General features: G+C 43.9%; 1 protein-coding gene across 1 annotated transcript in view; it reads right to left on the reverse strand.

The window, feature by feature from the left end:
* Nucleotides 1–1,195: 1,195 nt before the first annotated feature.
* Nucleotides 1,196–23,687, reverse strand: part of CACNG1 (calcium voltage-gated channel auxiliary subunit gamma 1) — a 29,521-nt gene continuing 7,029 nt past the window's right edge. Inside the window, exons 2-4 of the mRNA XM_063123179.1 lie at nt 7,997–8,071; nt 3,547–3,684; nt 1,196–1,500 (exon numbers count right to left, since the gene is read on the reverse strand). Coding sequence (XP_062979249.1) covers nt 1,274–1,500; nt 3,547–3,684; nt 7,997–8,071 — 440 coding nt within the window. The 3' untranslated portion in view covers nt 1,196–1,273. The remainder of the gene's footprint in view (nt 1,501–3,546; nt 3,685–7,996; nt 8,072–23,687) is intronic.

The following is a 23,687-nucleotide window of genomic DNA, read 5'->3' on the forward strand; positions in this document are numbered from 1 at the left end:
AAGGGTACACCTATTTTTCTTGTTGTAAGGCTTATGTCTTCAAGGTCTGCATTTGTTCCCTCCCTTAATGGCCTCTCTGTCTTGGTGGAATGGGGTTGCTCTTCATGATATAGATCAGGGGCGCACACCCCATGGCCTGCGGGATGCAGGTGCCCCCCAAAAAACCCTGCTATATGATTTTCCAAGTCTCTGCTTCCACTGAAAAAACTAAACTGCTTCCAGAAAAAAAGCACTTTCTGACCCTTTCCAGAAAAAAAACACTGCCATATATGTCGTAGCCAAGTTCTCTGCTGTGGTGCCAAGTACTCTCTTGGAAGTGAGGTGGTGGGTGCAGGATTGAACAACTTAGACTGTGGCTTTACTGTTGGTAATAACGATGGTAAAGCAGCAATCAGGCCAGGGAGCGGGGATGGGTCTGCACCCCATCTGACCAATGTAGATTATACGGACCAGTCAGAAGGATGAGACCCCTTCTAGCCCTCCAACCGTGTGAATATTATTTGCTTTTGAAACATGATTTCACCATCTCCACCATTTCCCCATTCATAATATTTTAATGAGTAACCAGTGAATGAACTTGAGAACTATAATATAATAATGAAAGTTGACATTAAGCAGCAAGATGTTTGCAAGATGTCCAGGAAAACATATTCATCCTAACGTTATCCAAAATCTTTATTATTATTATTATTATTATTATTATTATTATTATTATTATTATTATTATTATTATTATTTTCATAATACTGTCACATGTTCCACAAATTGGTGGTAACATTATTTACAGTTGTTCACCCATCCAGTCTCCCTCCAGAGATACAAATGGGGAGGAGGAGATTAGTATATAGTGTACACAGTGGCTAGAATATGGCTTTGACCTCCTGTTTCCCCAGCCACATACCTTATTTGATTGGGGAATGGGTCTCTAAATTGGACAAAATTGATCTCCCCTTAACTGCAGATTTTCACTCAATTGGATTAACACCATCCCTTTCTCAACTACATTGAGTAGTAGGGCACAATTATTTTTCAATGTTGTCAAGGTTGGTAATCGTAACACTTAATTTTAAAAATAATAATCATACTTTGTGTTTTAACTCTCCTTTGTTTTTATAAATAGGTGTTACCCAAGGATTCTTCGGCCAATCTACAATCTACACCGACTCCCGGTGGCCTCTTGTAAAATCTCTATATAGCTGACCTTTGGGGGTGCGGGGCGGGGCGGGGCAGGGAGATATGATGTTACTGAAGTGGCAACATGAGCTGGAGGGACTTAATGTTCAGGCTCCGCATCCATACAGGTCTCCCAGGGGTTCTGAGGCATGCGAGGCAAGGAGATGAGCAGAAGAGCAACCCCACAGAGGAAGAGCAGGACAAAGGCCGCACAGGCGCAGGCAAAAGACCAGGAGTAGTAGTACTCTATCCAGTCCGTGTCGTCGCTGTCAACCATCTTTTTGACAGATTGCCTCATGACTTCCACGGATATGATAATGCACAAGCCTGGAGAGAGGGAAAAAGGAATGCTGTGAACAGATGAAAACAACTGAGCGCCATTGGTTTTTGATTTCACTGCATCTCAGGGCCGTCTTTCTGATTGCCTCGAAACATAAGAAGAACAGAAGAGCACCAAAGGCCTATTTCGTCCAGCATCCTATAAAAACAGATGCCACCCATAGAGCCTGCAGCCTCCCCACCCCCACCCCCAGGCCGGCACCATGGCCTATAGAAAGACTAAGGCGGGTGAGTCTTCCAAGTTTCCAGTTTCAGGGTGTTGGGTGTCTGTGTCTGGAGTGCCAAGGCAGGGTTCTTGTAAGGTATGAACATCAGAAGACCCATGCTGGAACAGGCCAAGGCCTATTTTTGTGAACCGCCCAGAGAGCTTTGGCTATTGGGCGGTATAAAAATGTAATCAATCAATCAATCAATCAATATTTCATCCAGCATCCCGTTTCCCATAATGACCAGCCAGATGCCTCTGGGAAGCCCACAAACAGGACATGAGGGCAACAGCATCCTCCAACTTGTGTTCCCCAACATGCCTCTGAGCTAGTAGCATATAGCAGCTTTTGTTAGCTTTTCTCTCCATATGCTGTGTGTATGTGTGCGGCGTGTGTACACCCCCTATAGTTATGAATGCTATTCTGGCTATATATTTGTCAGGTAAATTACTTGGCAATGGTTCAATATGGCTAGGGAAATGCCCTATTTGTCAGAGGATGATGGTGTGAAACCTGTCAGGATCTGGGGAAGGTGACAGCCCTGTTCCCACATCAGTTAAGGGAGCAGATGCTAGGAGGGGTGTATGTGTATGAAATGGAACAAAAGAAGCTGCACTCTGAGACAGAATGATATGAGAAAGAACGAGGGAGAGAGAAGACAGAAAGTCTTCTAGAATGATGGGGTGCTACTCTGGGATCTGATGAAGGGTAATGGATTTGCTACTTGTAGGAGCGCTTAAGCTGTTGCCTCCACTCCTCTACTTGTCTATTTTTAAATAAATGAAATATTACCTCCAAACTCCTCACCATAACTCTACAGGGATTTCTCCCTCCAAAAGGAAGGCAAATCCTTGGAAGTATAATCCTAAAACTTCTATCTGCTCAGGCAAGTGAGAAGTACATTGTAATACACACACACACACAGACCTAGCTACCTTCAACAGACTAGGGGCTCCTCTAAACAAGTGATTCGTTGCATACTCAGGATTGGCCACTCATGGACGTTTTCGGGTTGATTTCATGATGTCAACAACTGGGACATCTCCTGCTGAATCCTCTAGAAATCCCAGGCTAAAAAGAACCCTTTTAAAGTGGTAATAGCAGGGAAACAGCAGGATCATCCGTCACTAGATGGTGCTGTCTGAATATAACTGAACGGAGCGGAAGTATTCAATTCAAACCGCTTGTCGTCCCTCTCCTCCTGTGTAATGCAACCCATAAAAATCTTGCCAAAGAACCAGGAAGCAGAAAAGCCCCGGGTAACCAATGTGATTTTTCTTAATGTAAAGACTGTCTAGGGCTGCTTCCCGATTAAGTTTTTATTTTGCCTTTGCCCCGTCTCATTCACAGAATTTTTTATGGGGAATCTAGAACACGTCATCTTCCAATCATAGCCCTCCTGTGCTTTCCCACAATTTCTTGTTTCTTAACTCAGAAAATCCATTAAGGAGAAAAAGATGGAAGAGCTGCACAATGCTTTTAGATTGGTAGCACTAGAAGCCCCCCATCTGGAAGCACCCTTAAATTAACAACTACAGCACATCCTGAAATGTTCGGGCATGCTGGAACACACACAGCCTCCACAAGATGACAAAGCAACTTTACAAATGGAGGCAAATATGTGTTCTCCCTCTCTCATATAATGAGGGGGAATTATGAGAATGATATATGATTCTCTCCCAGGGGAAAAGTAATTGTCTGCTTGTTTGGCAAGTCTTTCATGTTGTTCTCGACATTATTTTGGCCTTCAACCACATCTATCCCCACCCCATGCCATTCTTCCAAAATGTGACGTTTACATCCGTATACTCCATGCGTGATGTTCTACCTGAAAAGGTGTAAAACATGGATGCTGGCCTCAAGAGATAATCCATCTTTTTTCTGAAGGATAAGAGGACACAAATCGTTCCGATGATGGAAAAGACGACACTGAAGATGGCAATGGCGGCTGCAGAAATACTGTATTCTAGTGAAGACAAAACACAGAGGCAAAAGGGTGGAGAATCTCTGCAAACATTCCCGCCATGTTAGTGTTGCAGGATCCACTTTAAAACAAACCAAAACCATGTTCTAATGAAAAGACTATCACTTTAAAGAGGGAAGCACTCCAAAGCTTTCTTTGTGCTATAAGAGGTGACACTCTTCTCTTTGAGAGTTCAGAAGCCAAGTGCTTTCAAAATATGAAATTTGAGAGGTTCATATTGTTTGGTACAATGACACTCTTTTCCTCCCTGTCGACATACTTTCAGCTCTTATCAGTTTTTCTTTTTGGTGCTCAGATTAACCTTTTCACATAGATGCTCTTGCTCTGTGTAGATAATCTTAAGTGGGTAAGCACATTTCAGAGTCAAGGAACCAACCCGGTGTCTGAATCAGGAAGGTGTCTGTATGTGAATACACTAACTCAGCTTTCTCCAACCTTGTGTCTTCCAGATGTGTTGGACTACAACACATATCCTCCAGCTAGCATGGTTCTCTGGGGAATTCTGGGAGTTGTAGTCCAATACCGCAGGGCATCAGGTTGGAGAAGACTGCACTACCTGAATAATTCTGAGGTTTGTTTACATATTGCACTAATTTCCAGATACCTAATGCCTCTCCTCTTCTCCATTCGTTCGTCTAGGAGAAATCACAATTGTCTCCGATAGAAGTGCACTAATTTTTGCAGAAGAGCAAATCTGAAGAGCAAATACGTTTTCTCCAGTTTGTGTTTTCAGATTGCCAGTCTCGTCACAATTTTCTTTACTTTCACTTCCATTCTCTTCCAAGAACCAAGCTTGATACAAGGGCAATTCTCACATGGAAAGGAGGGGTGAAGGCCCACATTCTTTCAATAGCAAAAAGTGAACACAGGTAAAGAGAGCAGAACCCACCCATCTATCTGCAGCTTCTCTCCTCAACGTTTTATTCCTCAGTTGAGCTTTAGTACTGGAAGTGATCTCAGCTAGGAGAAAAGCACCCGGGGAGAAGCACTGTGGCAAGTAGCCCATCAGAAAGGGGAAGTTTCTGCACTCCTCGCCTCCCCACCCCCTTCGCTGTTAACATTGGATTCTTCCCTTTCTACCCAACAGGGCGGTTCCCTGTGTGTTTAAACGGCTGCTGTCACATCTTGTTCAGCCGTGATACAGATTGAAGCCATGTGGGAGAGCCTGACATACATTTAAGCTGCTTTTGAACATTTTAAAAAATGTTCATGCACTTCCCCTCCCTTTTTTTGCGGTATACTCCAAGGATTTCCTCTGTAGTGAATAATAATGAGAGAGATGTGTTTTTAAAGATCAAATGGATGAGTCTAATAGTGTGCAAATGGCTAATAAATGCAAGGAGCACAAATATCCACCCTTTTATGCATATATATATATATATATATATATATATATATATATATATATTAAAACAATGTGTTTTACACCCTTTGGAAGTAATAGAAATCCCTAGATATTTTTTGCCCCTACCCCATATCACAGATCGATCTATCTATCTATCTATCTATCTATCTATCTATCTATCTATCTATCACAGACATATATAATCAGATTTTGCAACATTTGAAAGAAATGTCTGTGATATGGGGTAGGGGCAAAAAATATCTAGGGATTTCTACTACTTCCACAGGGCGTAAAACACATTGTTTTAGTATGCAAAATGCAATTGTCTTACTGCTTGCCTCATGCTCACAAAATGGTACTGCTGAACACATCGCATTGTATCTGAAGTGAGAGAGCCAAACAGCTGAGCGTGGCATCTATTGCCATATTTCTAGCTCTGCCAACAGGCGAGTTAATCAGCCACTCATAAGCCAGACCCTTGATCTAGGGCGATAATCAGTGCTGGCCCTATCATTAGGCAGAGTGAGGCAGCAATGCTTGCTTGTTGCTGGCCTGGGCTGTCTTTCTGTCTCACCTTGCAGTCTTCTCGCAATGTGTCACAGGCAGTGTCATTAAGCAGGCAGGCAGAGAAGTAGCTAGCTCCAGAAGGCATTGCGCACACACGCACATGGGCTGCTCTGCTCACAAGGTGCAATCTGGCCCTGCTGTCATGTTGCAACAAGCAGGTGTCAGGCAGAGCAGTGAGCCAGTGGTGGTGAGATGTTGCGATGACCCCACGGAGTTTGTCCCATAGCTTGCCCTGGACTCCTTAAGCTATTCTGCTGCCCTCAAATGCAGCGGAGGACGTGATCCCTTCATCAGTGTTGAAAGAAGATTCAACTACCAGTCTAGTTGGCTTCTTTATGTAGAATGGGGTATGTGGGTGTGTTGAGTGTGTGCATGGACACTATCTTGTCCTTTGCCTCAGGCAGGTAGAACGTGCAGCACTAGTCCTGCATCTCACTCCTCTCTGCTTTGTCTTAGGGGTGGATGTGCAACAGGTGGAGTTCTTCTCCCCCTTGCCCAGGAGTGCAGGGAAAAGTGATGGACAGGTGAGCATTTCAAGCATCTCCAGTGAATGAATCGACAGCGACTAGGCTTGGACAATACTATAACCAACAGTGGGTGAAATAGTCAATGATGGGTTATTGTGTCATCTGTCAGGTCTTTTTCAAACCACGGCTGGTTATTCGGCTCAAATAACCAACACAACCAACCAATGCTGTGCAGAGCTGATTATTTGAACAACCAGTGGTTATCATGTCATCTGTTGGGCACTGTTGACTATTTTGTCATGCACAGTTGGTTATTTTCAGCAACTACAGAGTTACCAAAGCAGTGTCTGCTGCTCTAGTCCAACCAGCAGAACTCCAATGGCTGATGGGATACCAGCAGGAGGATTGAGGGGGGGAGAGAGGGAGGGATGTCAATCAAGCACACCGTTGACTAATAGTTAACTTGACGCTGGCCTTAATCCACACCATAGCTGATCCACACCATAGTGGGACTCAGCAGGTAATAAGGGATGCTGCAAAGAACAATTATGTAACTGATCTGATTTTTGGAGCCAACAAGACTGGTGTGGGAATGGTGGTGGTGGTCTGTAGTCCTTTTTGTCACATTTATTCATGCTGAGTTTGGATACGGGCCATAGTTCAGTGGTAGGACACTTGCTTAGCATGCCATCGGTCCGGGGGAAAAGAACAGTGTTAAAAGGGTTGATGAGCGAAATATATAGAATATTGGTGGAGAAAGGGACAATGGATAACTCGGGTAAAACGGTTTGGGAGACAGATTTGAAGGTACAAATAGGACAACAGGGTTGGGAGGGAATATGGAAACAAAGAGCGTTGAGAAATATGTCAGTAAGAATAAAAGAGAATTATTATAAAATTGTATGGAGGTGGTACCTAACTCCGGTTAGATTGAACAAGATAAACAATCAGCAAACAGAAAATTGTTGGAGAGGTTGTGGGGTTAAAGGAACGTATTTGCATATGTGGTGGGAATGTAACTATGTTCAGAAACTGTGGAAGATGGTGTTTTTGAAAATTGAAGAAATTGTTGAAACGAAGATAGAAAGAACACCAAAAGTTGCATTGCTGTCGCTATTTGAAGAAGATTTTAAATGTAAAAAGGAAATTAAGGAACTGATAACGAATTTGTTGACTGCAGCAAGATTAATTATAGCTAGGAACTGGAAGATACAAGGGGAATATTCTATTGAAGAATGGTATAAAGAAGTATGGGATATAGCTATTAATGATAAATTAACAAGTAATATTAAATGGAGAAGAGGTATAGCTAAATCAAATGATTTTGAAGGAATTTGGAAACAGTTCCTAATATTTGTATTTTCTAAAGGGAGTGGGAATCCACCAGCAGAAGAAAGTATGAGATTCTGGAATCAGGAATGAGATCCCGTGGTGGGGGGTGCACTGTAGGTGTATTGATTATGTTATTAAGATAAGATATTGTATTCAACTGAATTATGTAGTATGTTGTGTGGTTTTTTTATGTGATGTAATGTGTATGTTTAGTATTGTAGAAAATAAAAAAAAATTATAAAAAAAAAAAAAAAAAAGCATGCCATCGGTCCTAGGTTCAATCCCTACTGTCTCCCAGTGGAGCTTGGAAAGATTCCTGTTTGAAACTTTTGAAATTCATTCCAGGATAGACAATACTGAGCTATATATATCTTATGTTTTCAGAGGTGCCTCACAGAGTGTGGCCTTGGGGCAAAATGGCCCCCAGGTCTCCCAGAGTATTCCTGGAAGCTCTCCCTTTGCAGCCTGTGGTCCCTTTCCCATCGTTGCCGGGGATATGCACTCCCCTGCCCCACACCTGTTGAATTGGACTGAGTCCCTCCATGAGGTGCATTGCAGTGTAACAGTGAGATTTCTGTCTTACCTCTTTGTGTTGATACTTGAAATATCTCTGTGCTCTCTCCTGAGACAAAGTGTGTGAAGTATGAACAGTTGCGTTCTAAAGGGGAAAGAAGAAGAAGAAGAAGGGGGGGTGAGTGGGAGAGAAAACACACATAAATGGATAAAGGCACAGTTTTAGCCAGTTTTCTTTATTATTTTGATTTCAGTGGCATACTGAAACAGACTAGAGATTGAAAGGATGTACAGCACAACCCTAGGGGCAGATCCACACATAGCCTTCGGGACGCCCTGAAGGCGCTTTGGGGCGTCCCGAAATCGATTATGTGTACCCTACCGCCAAGCTCTCCGACCCGGGTGGGCCCGGGTGGCTCTTTCGCTGGCAAAAGGAGGCTGGCGGGTAGGTGGACGGCAGTGAACATCTCACCCAGGGAACATCTCACCCAGGGAAACAGCAGGGGGGGGGGGCAGCTGATTGCCCGGCGAAGGCGCTGGGCGCGGCAAGTCTTCATCCCGTCCCCGCGAAGGGCCTCCTCCTCTTAAGGTAGGGTACGCATCATTGATTTCGGGACGCCCCAAAGCGCCTTCAGGGTGTCCCGAAGGCTATGTGTGGATCTGCCCTGGGTATGTTTTTTGGAAGCAAGTTCCACTTTCAATCGGACTTTTCCCCAAGCAAGCATGCTGTAAGCTTTAGAGAGGTTTTTCTTTCGTTGATTGTTTCCTCCTCCTTTTAAGGGGCTGCCATTGAATGAGTCAAAGCATTGACTTATTTAACCAAGAACCTACACCTGCCTGCTCTGATTGGCAGCAACCCTTTAATATCTCAGCCTTACCCAAGCTTTCAACCTCAGTTTTGAGATGCTATCAGGGCCTTTAGTCTGCTGCCTTATATAGTAGGGTGACCACATGGAAAGGAGGACAGGGCTCCTTATTGTTATTATTATTATTATTTATTTATTTATATAGCACCATCAATGTACATGGTGCTGTACAGAGTAAAACAATAAAATAGCAAGACCCTGCCGCATAGGCTTACATTCTAATAAAATCATAGTAAAACAATAAGGAGGGGAAGAGAATGCACCAAACAGGCACAAGGTAGAGTAAAACTAACAGTATAAAAGTCAGAACAAGATCAAGTTTTAAAAGCTTTAGGAAAAAGAAAAGTTTTTAGCTGAGCTTTAAACGCTGCGATTGAACTTGTAGTTCTCAAATGTTCTGGAAGAGCTTTATCTTTAACAGTTGTATTTAAAAGGGAATTTCAGCAGGTGTCCTTTGTATGCATGCAGACTGTGGTGAAATCCCCTCATCATCACAACAGTTAAAGCTGCAGGAGCCCTGCCCTTTTTTTTTTTTGTATCTGAGCTCTTGCTTGGAATGCTTTAAGAAGGAGTACCCAAGAAGAACTCCTTAAGAGGAGGCTTTGATCCTATGATCAATGGGATGGTACTTTTAAATACAAGAATTAATTTTGTATCTGGTCAAGAGGGCATTTTGCCAGGTGCTGCATGCATACAAAGGACACCTGCTGAAATTCCCTTTTCTATGCAACTGTTAAAGATACAGGAGCCCTGTCCTCCTTTTCCATATGGTCATATTATATATATAGGCCAAGCACATGTTTGGAAATGGAACCGTGGACACCCCCATCCCTGGAACCCAGGGCCAAAAGATAGGGCTGAAATCCATTTTTGGAGACCTTCTTGGGGGCCATATTCCAGTGGTGGGCAGGGAAGAAAGCTAAAGAGGGCGGGGATAAAGGGATGGGGCCAAAATACCATCATACTTTAACTTACAGTTCTTACTGCAGTAACCAAGTTTTAAGAGAGTAATTTCAACCTTTTAAAATAAGGAGAAATACTTGCACAAAGCAGGAAGCCTCCAAAGAATCAGTGGTTTGGGGAAAATAGTGGGGGAGTCAAGGAAAGGGGGGGCATATACCCATCTGGGGAACTCCAGAGGGCCAGATTGAGATCCCAGGTAGGTTGGATTTCCCTCCCATCCACCCCCAGCCTGAGGTTCTAGCCTCCTTTTCACCTTACCTCAGGTGCGACTACCATGAGAGCATCATCTGTGGGATACAGAGAACACCCACCCCCAGGCCTGGGAAGGGACACCGCCTGAAAAGACAGGTGCTCGGAAGGAGTGCTAGACTGAGCCAGAGGCCTCCTTGTGTGAAAAAGTTAAGTATAATTCATGCAGTAGAGCTGCTTCTCTGCTATTAATCTTGAATAGGAAAGGAAAATGTCCCTACCCATGGGAAGTGTGTACGGGCCATACTAAGGGCTGATGTATTCAACTGTAATGAGTGCTTGACACCTTCCAGAATTTCACCTGAAATTGCTATGTGCATCAGCTATAGGGAAGCCAGATGCAAAAGAGGGCAGGATGCCTGCCCTGCACCTTTAATAGTTGCGTAGAAGAGGGAATTTCAACAGGTGTAGCCTGCCCTTTAAGCTACACCTACCAAAATGCCCTTTTCTCTGCAATGATTTATGAAAGGTTCAAGAGACCTGTCCTCTTTTGTATCTGCTCACCCTAATCCAGGGTTGGCAGCCTTTTTTGGCCCCTGATGATATTTGGCAATTTGAGAAAATGGCCTGGGCACCACCACCAAATGGGCCTGCTGCAGAGGAAAGCATCGGCCTGCAGCCACCTTAATTTCTTAAAAACACTCCTGAGCCCCAGAAATGGCTCAGAGGCATTTATGTATAAAGACGGAGGGAGCAGTGAAAGGCCCTCGCTTTGCTTTGAAGTAATCCTGCCCCTGCCCTAATCTGTTCCCTGCTGATGGTGAGGCAGGTGTGTGAAGGTGTCACTGTGCACAAGCATGGACTTCTTGAATCCACCGCCCCTCCCAAAAGCAATCTAAACATGGGGTGGTGGTAACAGTATCAGAATGGCAATGGCAAGTTAATTGTTTAATTTAGCAAGTCAAGCTCAGTGCAGTATCAGAAACAAGATGAAAAGGAGGACAGGGCTCCTGTTTCTTTAACAGTTGAATTGAATAGGGAATTTCAGCCGGTGTCATTTGTATGTATGCAGCACCTGGCAAAATTCCCTCTTTATCACAACAGTTAAAGCTGCAGGAGCCCTGCCCACTTCCGTAGAGTGACCAGGTACAAAAGAGGGCAGGGCTCCTGCAGCTTTAACTGTTGTGATGAAGAGGGAATTTCATCAGGTGCTGCATGCATACAAATAACACTGGCTGAAATTCCCTTTTCTATGCAAGCCGTAAAGATATAGGAGCCCTGTCCTCCTTTCCATATGGTCACTCTACAAGTTCCTATTCCTTCCCAAGTCAGGAAGGTCTACCTGTGCTGTCTTCCAAGGTCAACTAAAATTGGTCATATACCGAAAGTGGAACCCTCTCTAAGGAGTCAAAAGTCTGCAGCAATTTAATGTGACAGCTAATACATATTAAGATACTCATATCAATTATGCTCTTAATGATCAGACACTGTAAGCTAGTGCTGGAAGATTGAAACTGCAGTCCTATACACGCTTATGTGGAAGGGAGTCCCATTGAATTTAATGGGGCTCAGTTACGAGTAGTAGGCATGTACAAGCTTGTACTATTATCATATTCTGCAATGCTTTGACTGTAGGTATCCAGTGCCCGTGTTTCTGCACTACATATTCTTTTGAGAGAGGGTGCAGAAGGAAGAGCAGCACCACTTACTTGGATGTTCAGCAGGCCACAGCTTTATTGAAAGTGAATACGGCAAACATTGGGATCAACACAAGCAACATTGTGTCACCTGAGCCACTCCATAATTATGGCCCTTCCTAAATGGAGGCAATGCAAGCAGAGTCACAAGGCAGCAAGAGGCCAGCCCTAACACTTCATCTATCTGACGGCTCCCCAGTCTGGGTGAGGGCATGTGGAATTTAGCCAACTTAAATATTGTCAGCTCACAGTAAGAATAAAATCCAGTGATTCATGGAAGTTAAAATAAAACTCGCAACTCAAAGATCTAAACTCTCATAGGGGGCAATCCTATGCATGTTCAGGCAGCGGGGTGCATGGGTGGGGAGTCCTACAACCTCCCAGTATTCTTGGGCTTTTTTCTGTCTAGGATTGCACCCTTAGGGTCATTTTAAGCCCATCTGGGAGTCCAACCACCCCTCATGCTCCAAACAGACTTCTGCTGGCTTGTTGAATTACAGAGTTAGCTGCCCTCTCCATTCCGGTCTCACTTTACCCAGGCCCAAATTTACAACAGTTAACAAAACATTTTCATAAACCTACAACAATCACATTTCCATCTAAAGCTGCTCCCACCCAAGTTCAGAGAGATGAGGGGAGATTTAACGAGGAAGATAAAAACCCACTGTCAAGCAATGATAGAAGAAAATTCCTTCCCATCCCTGCGAGAAGGTCAGCAGCTTTCAAAAGCTGATTGTCAGGTTTAAGAGCTGAGCAGCTAAAGACATGCTGGCAGCTAGTGGGAACGAAGGCAATACAGGGGCTTAAATAGGCCGCTGGAGACCTGTCCTCCCTTCTATCACACTGATTGGCCGGGTAGAAGAAAATACATCTCACTTAGCCAATCAAACCAAAGAAGCACTGTTCAAATGTGGCAACAAAAATAATGGCTGCTATTCTCCCTTTCTCAACAAGGGAGGGGGACCTGTCCAGAGGAAAACAGTTGGGGGTGGTGGTAGATTTCCTTCTTTTAGTATGTTTAGTGACAAAACCAGAAGTATATGAGACTTAGTAACTTCTATAAGGAATTCTGGTATGCAAGTAGCATGAAGATGAAGATTCAAAGTTGCACTGGACCAGATTCAGCTAAGGCTTCACCAGAAGGAAGGACAGAAATGTGTTGTTCAGTTGAAGGCCTGGACTCTGTCCTGGAGCACATAATGTCAGAATTTTATGTATGTTGTTGTAATTGGGAATATGTTTTCCCTTTTAATTTAGGAGTGGATCGCAACAGTTGCATGCATGTATCCATTATGAGAAAAAGGGCAGGATCCCTTTAAGAATCAGAACGGGAAGGGGAGTGCTGTGAGACTGCTCCTGCCAAGAGGGCCCAGCCCTCAGAAGACTTGTCCGAGAGTATGTCCAATTGCCTGCCTGCTTGCCTGAGCGATTTTGCTGTGCCGTAGATGGGGATAGCTGGTGGCACTCTTTCAATTTGCAATGCATTATGAACTTAAATTGCAAGAAGGATAGGGGAGCGGGCACTGAGCTAATGTGATTTGTAGCAATTGTGTTCTGTCATGTTGTGTTCCTTGAAACGTAGCGGTTTTCTTTGTTCAGGCTTCCAGCCGTAGTTACAGAAACAAATTAAAAGCAGAAAGGAATCACTGATAACAGGGTTGTCCACAGACACCCTCCTTCTTGAGGGGAAGGGCAAGAAGCCCCTCCCTCGGTTCCCCTGACAGAAGCTGGCAGCTGAACCTTACTCCACCACTAGTGATGGAACAACATCCTCCACTGCACAGGCCTCACAGCACACGCAGCTTTGTCCTCCAACAGGGGTCTGCTGCTTCCCCTTCCACATCACCTAGCATCTGCCTCACTCAGCCCAATACTAGGGCCAGCTTATAATAAGAATTGTACAGCTAAAAATATATAATGTGTGCTTGCCACCATGAAGGAAAAGGAGACAACGTTTTCTACAACATTTCTATCACAATTATTTTTGCAGCAGTGGGATGTGTGTGTGTGTGCGTGTGTGTTGGATGAAAGCAACTGACAGCCCTTTCCATATAACATAACAGGCGTCTAAGTAAGAATGTCTTCTTTGCTTTTACAAAGGGGAATACAACAAGGAGTGAAGTAGGGCCTCCATAATTCTTTCACTGCACATCATGTGACTACAGGCAGCATCACCATGTTTTAACCCCCCCACACACATATAATAACCCATTCAACTTGCATTAAACAGATGCCCCTTATTTTTAATTTACTATTGCCCAATTGCAGAACTGGCAACTCTTCTTTCAGTTCCCTCTAATTCTGCCTCAAAAAGCATGTTGGAATAGGCATTTTTCTCCATGCTGGCTTATCATATCTTTAACCCACCTTGCGGATTCTTTTCACTGCCTTTCTTCAGACTCTCCCTGAGCAATAGTACCATGTCATCCCACACGGTTGTACTAATCCCCTCCCCCACAGAATGGCATCACGGTTGCGGCAGAAAAAAAAGTGTGAGTTGAAGAGAGAAAGAGCATCTACAGCGACAAACTGAACTATATCAGAAATCCCCTTGGGCATCTTCCATCCAAAATATTCTGCCAACTGGCTTATGGATCGATAACATTTTAAACTCTCAAATGCATTGTCAGTAAAGAATAAAAGAGAAAATGTTAGATGCCAGAAAGCATCTTGTGGGCATGATAGCAATTATTTATGCTGCTCGTTAGCACACCATTTGATCTTCTGTGCTTTAATTTAGGAGCAGGTATACTTTAGGTGTGTGGGATCTACTTTGTTTTTCACTAGTTTCCCGAGGTCCACCAATTGGAACCAGATGCAAAATAGTGGCTCAAGAAGTCAGACATTGAATGGCAGAACAGGGTGCCTCTAAACCCATGCTCAGCCAGGAATTTGTTTCCAATGCCAACACTGGTGCTCACACACAAATCCTTTGCAAACAAATCTACTCCCATTGCCCCAGCTTTCTTAATTTTAGCAACTTAATTTAGGAGGGGAGAAAGGGGAGAACATTTTTGGTTATTGCTAAAATAGTGGGAGTTGGAAATCTTTTTCGATCTGCTGCAAATCACCCGAAGATCTACCAACAGAGCCCAATCTGCCTTCTGACCAGCCCTGCTGAAGTTGATTTGTAGTAACTGTATCACAGTAATGTTTGCAAAATAGATTTGGGGATTTAAAATTCTTAATACAAGGCAAATTGCTTCAGCTTAGACAGCTGCCCTTGATGTTATCTTTCAGCTGCAATGGGTTCATAACCCCCTGTAGGAGAGACAGTACCCATCTTACTGTTGTAAGAAGACGCACCTGTTCCTTTCACGCTTAGCCAAATGCCTTCATTCTAAAATATGATGAGAACGTGGCTACAAGGCAAGGGAAAGCATTTGATGGGCAGAAAAAAAGTAACCCGGCCAGGCTCCAAAGAACTGCATCTAGGTCTATGAAACCAAGGGCATGGCAGAGTTGTTTTTCCTGAACAGCAGTTCCCCATGCCACATAACATGCCGCTTTCAAAACTGCTTTTGTGATATGGCTTGGCAGTGTGTGGAAGTAAGCCCCATTGAACTCAACGGAGCTTACTCCTGAGCAAACATGCATAGGAAACTTACACTTGCAATGCTTTGCCTAATATATTAAAACAATATAGCGCTTTTGAAAGCAATTTCACCTCCATTTTATGCAAATAAACAAATCTGAAGGAATTGAAATTCTTTTGTCAAATAAAATTATGTTTTTAGGGTGAGGAATTGCAAGCAAATCAATATATGATTGCAAAAATAAAAGATCATGTTACCGTTTTAAGGGAACAATTCAGAAATCCATTCCTTTAGTTTAAGAGGCATGTATTTGAAATAGCACTTGAATGCCTTGGGTAGAAAAGCCCTTTGTCATCAGGCCAAGCAAAATATTACAAGATATTCTTTTCACCAGCATTTTACAAAGCCAGAGTGGTCTTCTACAGCTTCAACAATAGAAATTATCCAAAAAATTAGAACCATGATGTTTAAAATTCTAATAAATGGTAGGTGATTTGCAAAATTCTTGTTGGAGAAACCAGGTCAGACCATTACTGTTTGATTAGCATCTTGCATCAAGTTTCCTGGCCACAAAAATGTCCTGGGATGAAGTTTGTTATATGGGGGGGGGGGGGAGAGTAGAATACTTCCAGTAGGGTAATTATTCAAGATTATCATGGTTCACTAGAAGTTGGGAGAAAGACTCGCTACAAGGACAAAATGGGAGCTCTAAAGCCAATATAGCTGTGGTGTATCAGGGCTAGATTCCTATCCAGCTAACTAAACTGTAAAACATGCTATTTAATAATAGTTCAGGTAGGCCGTTGTACATCATGAGAGTCAATAGGGTTATTAAGCATTTGAATTCACTCTAGAGAAACGTACAAAATAATCTTCTACAATGAATTGGTGTAGAATAATAGTCATAGAGAGTTGAGTTGATTTCTGAAGATACTTTCAGTGTGACTCACTGCACCTGGGACTACCTCCCTGAACAAAATCTCTTATTGCTCATCAGAATGACGAAGATATTTTAATCTGTACCAGTGCTAAAATGATGTTTTAAGAACCTTGTTGCCTAACGCAGTTACGGGGTGGATTTCTTAATGGATGAAACCTTTTCATGTGCTATAGCCATTCATTGCCATAATAATGTTCTGATTTCTATATTTACATGACTAAAACAAGTCCAGAGCTGGCCCAAGACCAGGTCTATGCACATCTTATTTTGTGCAGTGTATATTTATTTTATTTATTTATTTATTACATTTTTATACCGCCCAATAGCCGAAGCTCTCTGGGCGGTTCACAAAAATTAAAATCATCATAAAACAACCAACAAGTTAAAAATACAAATACAAAATACAATATAAAAAGCACAACCAGGATAAAACCACGCAGCAAAATTGATATAAGGTTAAAATACAGAGTTAAAACAGTATAATTTAAATTTAAGTTAAAATTAAGTGTTAAAATACTGAGTGAATAAAAAGGTCTTCAGCTGGCGACGAAAGGAGTACAGTGTAGGCGCCAGGCGGACCTCTCTGGGGAGCTCATTCCACAACCGGGGTGCCACAGCGGAGAAAGCCCTCCTCCTAGTAGCCACCTGCCTCACTTCCTTTGGCAGGGGCTCACGGAGAAGGGCCCCTGTAGATGATCTTAAGGTCCGGGTAGGTACATATGGGAGGAGGCGTTCCTTCAAATAACCTGGCCCCAAACCGTTTAGGGCTTTAAATGTCAATACCAGCACTTTGAATCGGGCCCGGACCTGGACTGGCAGCCAATGAAGTTGTAAAAGGACTGGCGTAATGTGATCTCGCCAGCCAGTCCCTGTTAGTAAACGGGCTGCCCTGTTTTGTACCAGCTGAAGCTTCCGGACCGTTTTCAAAGGCAGCCCCACGTATAACGCATTGCAGTAATCCAAACGAGAGGTTATCAGAGCATGGATAACTGTAGCTAGGCTATCACTGTCCAGATAAGGGCGCAGTTGGTATATCAGCCTAAGCTGATAAAAGGTGCTCTTTGCCACTGAGTTCACCTGTGCCTCAAGTGACAGTTCTGGATCGAAGAGCACCCCCAAACTACGGACCCGATCCTTTAGGGAGAGTGCAACCCCGTCCAGGACAGGGCAAACATCACCTCGCCGGACAAATGAACCACCCGCTAACAGTACCTCCGTCTTGTCTGGATTGAGTCTCAGTTTGTTAGCCCTCATCCAGTCCATTACCGTGCCCAGGCACTGGTTCAGAACAGTCACTGCCTCACCTGGGTTTGATGAAAAGGAAAGGTAGAGCTGGGTGTCATCCGCATATTGATGACACCTCAGTCCACATCTCCGGATAACCTCCCCCAGCGGCTTCATGTATATGTTAAACAGCATAGGGGATAAAATAGAGCCCTGCGGAACCCCATGGCTTAGGAGCCACGGCACAGAGCAATAATCCCCCAGCACCACCTTCTGGAATCGGCCATCCAAGTAGGAGCGGAACCACTGCAACGCAGTACCTCCAACTCCCAGCTCAGACAACCTATCCAGAAGGATACCATGGTCGATGGTATCGAAGGCCGCTGAGAGGTCCAGGAGAACCAACAGGGTCGCACTCCCCCTGTCTCTCTCCCGACAGAGGTCATCCCACAGGGCGACCAAGGCAGTTTCTGTTCCAAAACCAGGCCTGAAACCCGATTGAAATGGATCTAGATAATCCGTTTCATTCAAGAGTGCCTGGAGTTGTCCTGCAACCACCCGCTCAAGCACCTTGCCCAGGAAAGGGATATTAGCCACCGGCCTGTAGTTGTTAACATCTTCCGGGTCCAGATTAGGCTTCTTCAGGCGTGGTCTAATTACCGCCTCTTTTAAAGAGGCCGGCACCACTCCCTCTCTCAAGGAGGCATTTACAACCTCCTGGACCCAGCCGGCGATCCCCTCCTTATTTGATGTAATGAGCCACGAGGGGCAAGGGTCAAGCACACAGGTGGTCGACCGGACTTGGCCAAGCACCTTGTCCACATCCTCGGGCCTCAATAACTGAAACTCATCCAATAAAACTGAGCCGGACGGCGCTCTGAACGCCTCTACTAGTGGTGCTGCATTAAGTGTGGTGTCCAATTCATGACGAATCTGAGCGACTTTATCTTCAAAGTGCCGTGCAAACTCGTCACAGCGTGCTACCGAGGGTTCAACTATCTCACGCCCTGGCCCAGAGTGTAACAGGCCACGAACCACTCGGAAAAGCTCCGCCGGACGACACCGAGAAGACGCAATGCTGGTGGAAAAGAACTGCCTCTTTGCCACCCTCACCGCCACAGAGTAGGCTCGATAGTGAGCTCTAGCCCGTGTTCGATCAGACCCAGCACGAGTTTTCCTCCACCTGCGTTCTAGCCGTCTCCCCTCTTGCTTCATCGCCCTCAGCTCAGATGTATACCAAGGAGCTGACCGGGCTCTGCTCAGAGGGAGAGGACGCTTGGGCGCGATCGTGTCAACCGCCCGAGTCATCTCTGCATTCCACAGAGCGACCTGGGCTTCGACAGGAGCACCGGCCATATCAGCAGGAAAATCCCCCAGAGCCCTCTGGAATCCATCGGAGTCCATTAGCCTCCGGGGGCGGACCATTTTAATAGGCCCCCCACCCTTGCAGAGGGGAAAGGCCGCCGAGAGTCTAAACCTCAGTAGGAAGTGATCCGACCATGACAAGGGGGTAGATGTTAGTTCCCCCACTTCCAGATCACCATCCTCCTGTCCAGTCGAGAAAACCAGATCAAGTGTGTGTCCCTTTGCATGTGTTGGGCCGATGACATGTTGAGACAGCCCCATGGTTGTCATGGCAGCCATGAAGTCCTGAGCCGCTCCGGATACAGCAGCCTCGGCATGGAAGTTGAGATCCCCCAGAACCACCATCCTGGGGGTCCTCAACACCAGGTCCGAGACAACCTCCGTCAGCTCAGGCAGGGAGACTGTTGGGCAGCGGGGTGGACGGTATAGTCAGATGCTGGGAGCCAGTGTATGATCTTTCAGCAGTAGTCTGGACCACTTGTCCAGATCCTTCCATACCGAGTTGCTATCATCACATATGTTTTACTACCCACTTAATGTGTGTGTATAGAGATGGGGGGATGGAGACGGTAGGTATAAACCAGCACAACAGCAAAGCAAAGGCTCTGGATCCACTATGGATAGATAACAGAGCAGTTTAAAATATGTTTAGAGCTACACAGTATACTGTTTTATACTGTAGTTTTTATATTTTTGATGGTTTTAAATTTTGTATACTTTTTAATATTCACTGTTTTTAACTTTTGTAAACCGCCCAGAGAGCTTCGGCTATGGGGTGGTATATATATATATATATATATATATATATATATATATATATATATATATAAATAAATAAATAATACCATCCTTATCAGTAGCTGTGATGCTATATACACCCCCCCATATGATTCTAAAACCATACTCTAGTGTTATGCTGAATTCTGCTGAGTTCCTACTGAGCTAATACAAAATGCTTACAAGGCATGAAGGTCTTAGGCAACATCCACAGTCATTCACTATCATTATGGGATGGATCACAACTTTGAGCTCTCCTTTAATTGTTCTCAACATGTGTGTACTGCTTTTCAATGTTAAAAGCGCATCACATGCATTTTTAGTGGGGTTCTACCCTTAAAAGTGGTGTAAAAGTCATTCAACATAAACAAATTAAAAATAGTTGAAATCCTTACAACAACCCTGTAAGATTGGTCAGTATTATTCCCCATATTGCAGATGGTGGGAGAAGACTGAGGCCACATGGTAAGTTCATGGTAGAGCTGAGACTCCTAGGTTTGAACCTCAGTCTCTTAGGGAGCTGTAGAACTTTTTTTTCTATTTAAATATGCATAGGATTGCCGCTTTGGTTACTGTGCTACACCAGCTCCAGTCCTAGGTGTGCCCATTCAGGACGTGTACATGTTTTTCTATGCACAGGAACCTTCTTGCTTGCCACATTATAAACTTTTTCTGAACTTCTCCTGGACAGATAAGGGGGAGGGGGGTGTTCAAAAAACAAAAAAGGCCAGGCTGGAAATAGATGCAAAGTAACCTAGTCTGCGGAGTAGCATCCAACGTTAAGTCCCACATAATGTAGAGCCAATGAAATGAATGAAACTTAAGTCTACGTAGGACTAACATTGGATACTACCCCATGGAGTCCTCCATTTCCTTTCATGACTGACTGCTGGCCATCTCCTAATCATGGCTACATGGAAACATCTCCTTTCTCTCAGAACAAAATTGCTTAGAATCACCTAATAGTGTCAGTTGCTGCTATGGCCCACTGCTGACATGAAAAATCAGCGGGCTTTATCTATTTCACACATGACTTCCTTTGAGAACTGATCCTTTGACCATTGGAAATGAGGAAGAGACCGCATCACTAGATTAGGTGAAAGCTCTGATTGGAATGGGGAGGCTGGAAGGCACCTTTGAATAACTGTGGTTCTGTCCGGTTCCATTTCATTTGTTACTTGGTATGGGGGAGGGAACGTGTACATTCAATACCTTTTTCAGGATGGGGTTTTGCCTTCTAAAGTAGCAAACAGGCACCAGTGTAAGGAATAAAGGGATCTTCAAGGTAGACTGCTCATGATCGATGAGAGAGGGCAAAGTGTTATGAGAAACTGTATTGCTTTTAGCTGGAATTGTATTCTTTTATAGAAGGGGATGGCAGGGTCCTGCAAAGAGGAATTGCAACCTTGTGACACCTGGGAGGGAAGAAGGCCTGGACCTTCTCAAGGCTGATGGTGCGAGCTAGCACTCTTATCTCAATTCAAGGCCATAAAGTAGTGCCAGGTGGTGAGGTGTGAATATGCCATCTCCTCCTCTCTTAGAGGAGGGTGGGATGAGTAGAATAGCAGAAGCCAAGTTAGAGATGGCCTTATTGGCCTAAAGCCTTGGCAGATATTCACCTCTTTGTCCTTTGGTTTCCATCCTGTCTTGGTGGAGCTGTCTTGGCTGCTGGCTTATGATGAAAAGGATCCTACTTTGGAGTAAGTAGTCAGGTCAGGTAGCTTTATTATTTTAGCTGTTGGGTTTCCAAACAAAAGATTGGTTCTTGGGTTTTCTGTATCTTTTTCCTCGTTACTCTTCTCATTTACCTACCCCTAACCATAAATATACTATCCACCTCAGTATTGAGTGTTGCTATTTCTTTCCTTTGAGTCAAGTGCTAAATCCAGTGGGTCACCGGCCAGGAATATCCAGCTGTGTATATTGGAGCAGCTGAGATGTTTCCTCCAAAACTCAGATGTGGGGGAGGCAGTGGTAAGGTGTGGCTGCAGAGCCACAGTGCCCCTGCCTACCTTTATACCTGTAGTCACTCTTTTTTCTTGCATAATAGTAAACCTCTGTTATTTAATGGCCATTGGTTTCATAATAGGATCTCTATTAAAAGGAGTATTTTCTTCTTACCAGAGGCCTTGTTTCCTGTTTAAAGGGCTTGTTTTGATATTAAAATGCATACTGATGTATCCAGTTCCCTTTGGCTTGTTTAGTTATTGTCAGATCATATCCACAGCAGACAGTTACTTATATCAAGGCAGTTTGCCCTCAGATTTCAGTGTGAACTTGCGCTTTATGCTTACTTGAAATACATGGGCGAAATTCAACATCGTAGAGGATATTTTAGCCCATGCAAAAAGGCTTCGCCTCCCCCACACCCCTGTTCCTGAAAATCTGCTCCAGAAGGTCTCCTGTCTCTCTGGAACAGGGGTGTGTGTGTGTGTGTGTGTGTGTGTGTGTGTGTGTGTGTGTGTGTGAGAGAGAGAGAGAGAGAGAGAGAGAGAGAGAGAGAGAGAGAGAGAGAGAGAGAATCCCTCTCCCCATCCTGCTGAAAGAAGCTGTTCCATTGGCAGGAGGGGCTTTCCCTTTCTACAAAAACAGAGTTTGAATGAAATGCACAACTTTACTCCCACTGCACATTGTTGGATAAATTTAAAGCCCATAAATAACCAGCTGTCTCAGTAAAACAGATTCATAACCGGTGCATCTCAAGTGTGTTTGCTGCCTTTGATGGATGTCAGCATATGCCTGCATGGATAGAACATAGCTGAGATACACACGCCCCTCTGCTGCCTTTCAAATGTGCATAGTAAACAAATGGGCAATTATAGAGAGGGTGAGTTAAATCACAGCAGTGTGACTAAAATTTATGGTACCTACCAGAGACTGGGGTGTGGGGAAGGGACATGTCTATAGCGGGTGTTGATGGGTACTCTTGGGGCTTTACTAAAATGCGTTCTAAATAACAGCACTGGGTGTCTCCCCTTCCCCCACTTCCTGTCATTGGAGACTCTCTGAAATTCTCACATTTCTTCTGAATGGCAGATATTGTAATTTATTACTCCCAGCAATTATCTTTTATTATTTTTATAGTGCTATCAAGGCATCTAGTGCCTTGCAAAATTAAATTAAAGTGCTGGAAGCTTGGCTATCATCTACTAGCTTTCCAGCTAGCAAATTGCAAGCTTTCAATTTGTCTTCTGATGAGCTTTCTCTTGCTAATCAGAAGCAAACAAAAAAATCAAAAAGGCAGTGGTTAAAACATGAATACAAATAATTGCAATTATCTAAAAAAAAAAAATAGGCTTCCCCTCTTTTTTTAATTAATAGAACCGCTGCCCCTGGTCACACAGGCTGTCCCATAAATCAAGTTAAAAGTCTGTTTGTTTTTTTAAAGTCTCCAAAGGTTGCATTTGTTGTTCTTGTTGCTAGATTATTAGACCACAGCAAAACAGTTGTCTCCTCTGATTTATGTATTAATGTGATGCCATCTACTGCAGCCCGTTTTACTTGCCCCATTTGACAAAAGATGCTTTGTCAGTCCATCTTTCCCCTTTTGCGTAACTAGCAATTAAAATAGTGTGAATGACACTGGTATCTTATCTATGAATATTTATAATTGGGATTTCTAGTGGATTGTTATTAACTGTAATATTAATGAATAATAATGAACATATATTACAATAATGTGGAGCTGTAGTGTTCTGGAAGAATATAAGGAAAGAGGTGGTTGATCCATGAAGGCTATAAGGCCAGCTGAGATCTATGCCTGAGCTCTGAACGTGGAGATGAGTGGTATGAGGGAGCCTGGTAGGTCACTCAGTGGGTGCCATGGGCAACTCATGTTCCCATATAAAGGGCTCTGTACATGCAGATGAGTCATATGATGGAGCCTGGTAGGTCACTCAGTGGGTGCCATGGCAACATAGGCCCCTGTATTGGGGGCTGCTTGTTTGACCTGTCAATTTTATGTAAGGTGCAGTGAATGGACACTGCCATCTTCTTCAGATACTAGGAAATAATGGATTATGAATTTCTTCATTGTTCCACGAACCAAGCTGTATTCTCTCCCTTAGTTTGATGGAGGAAGGACGTTGTGTAGGACAGTCTCTCAAATCAGTGCTCCCACCTTTGACGCTGATAAGAGTAATCCAATAAAGCTGATATCACTAGCTCGGTCTTAGTCATTTATTTATTTATTTATTTATTTACA

The sequence above is a fragment of the Elgaria multicarinata genome, chromosome 3 (assembly GCF_023053635.1).
Source record: "Elgaria multicarinata webbii isolate HBS135686 ecotype San Diego chromosome 3, rElgMul1.1.pri, whole genome shotgun sequence".
In the NCBI taxonomy this organism is placed as follows: domain Eukaryota; kingdom Metazoa; phylum Chordata; class Lepidosauria; order Squamata; family Anguidae; genus Elgaria; species Elgaria multicarinata.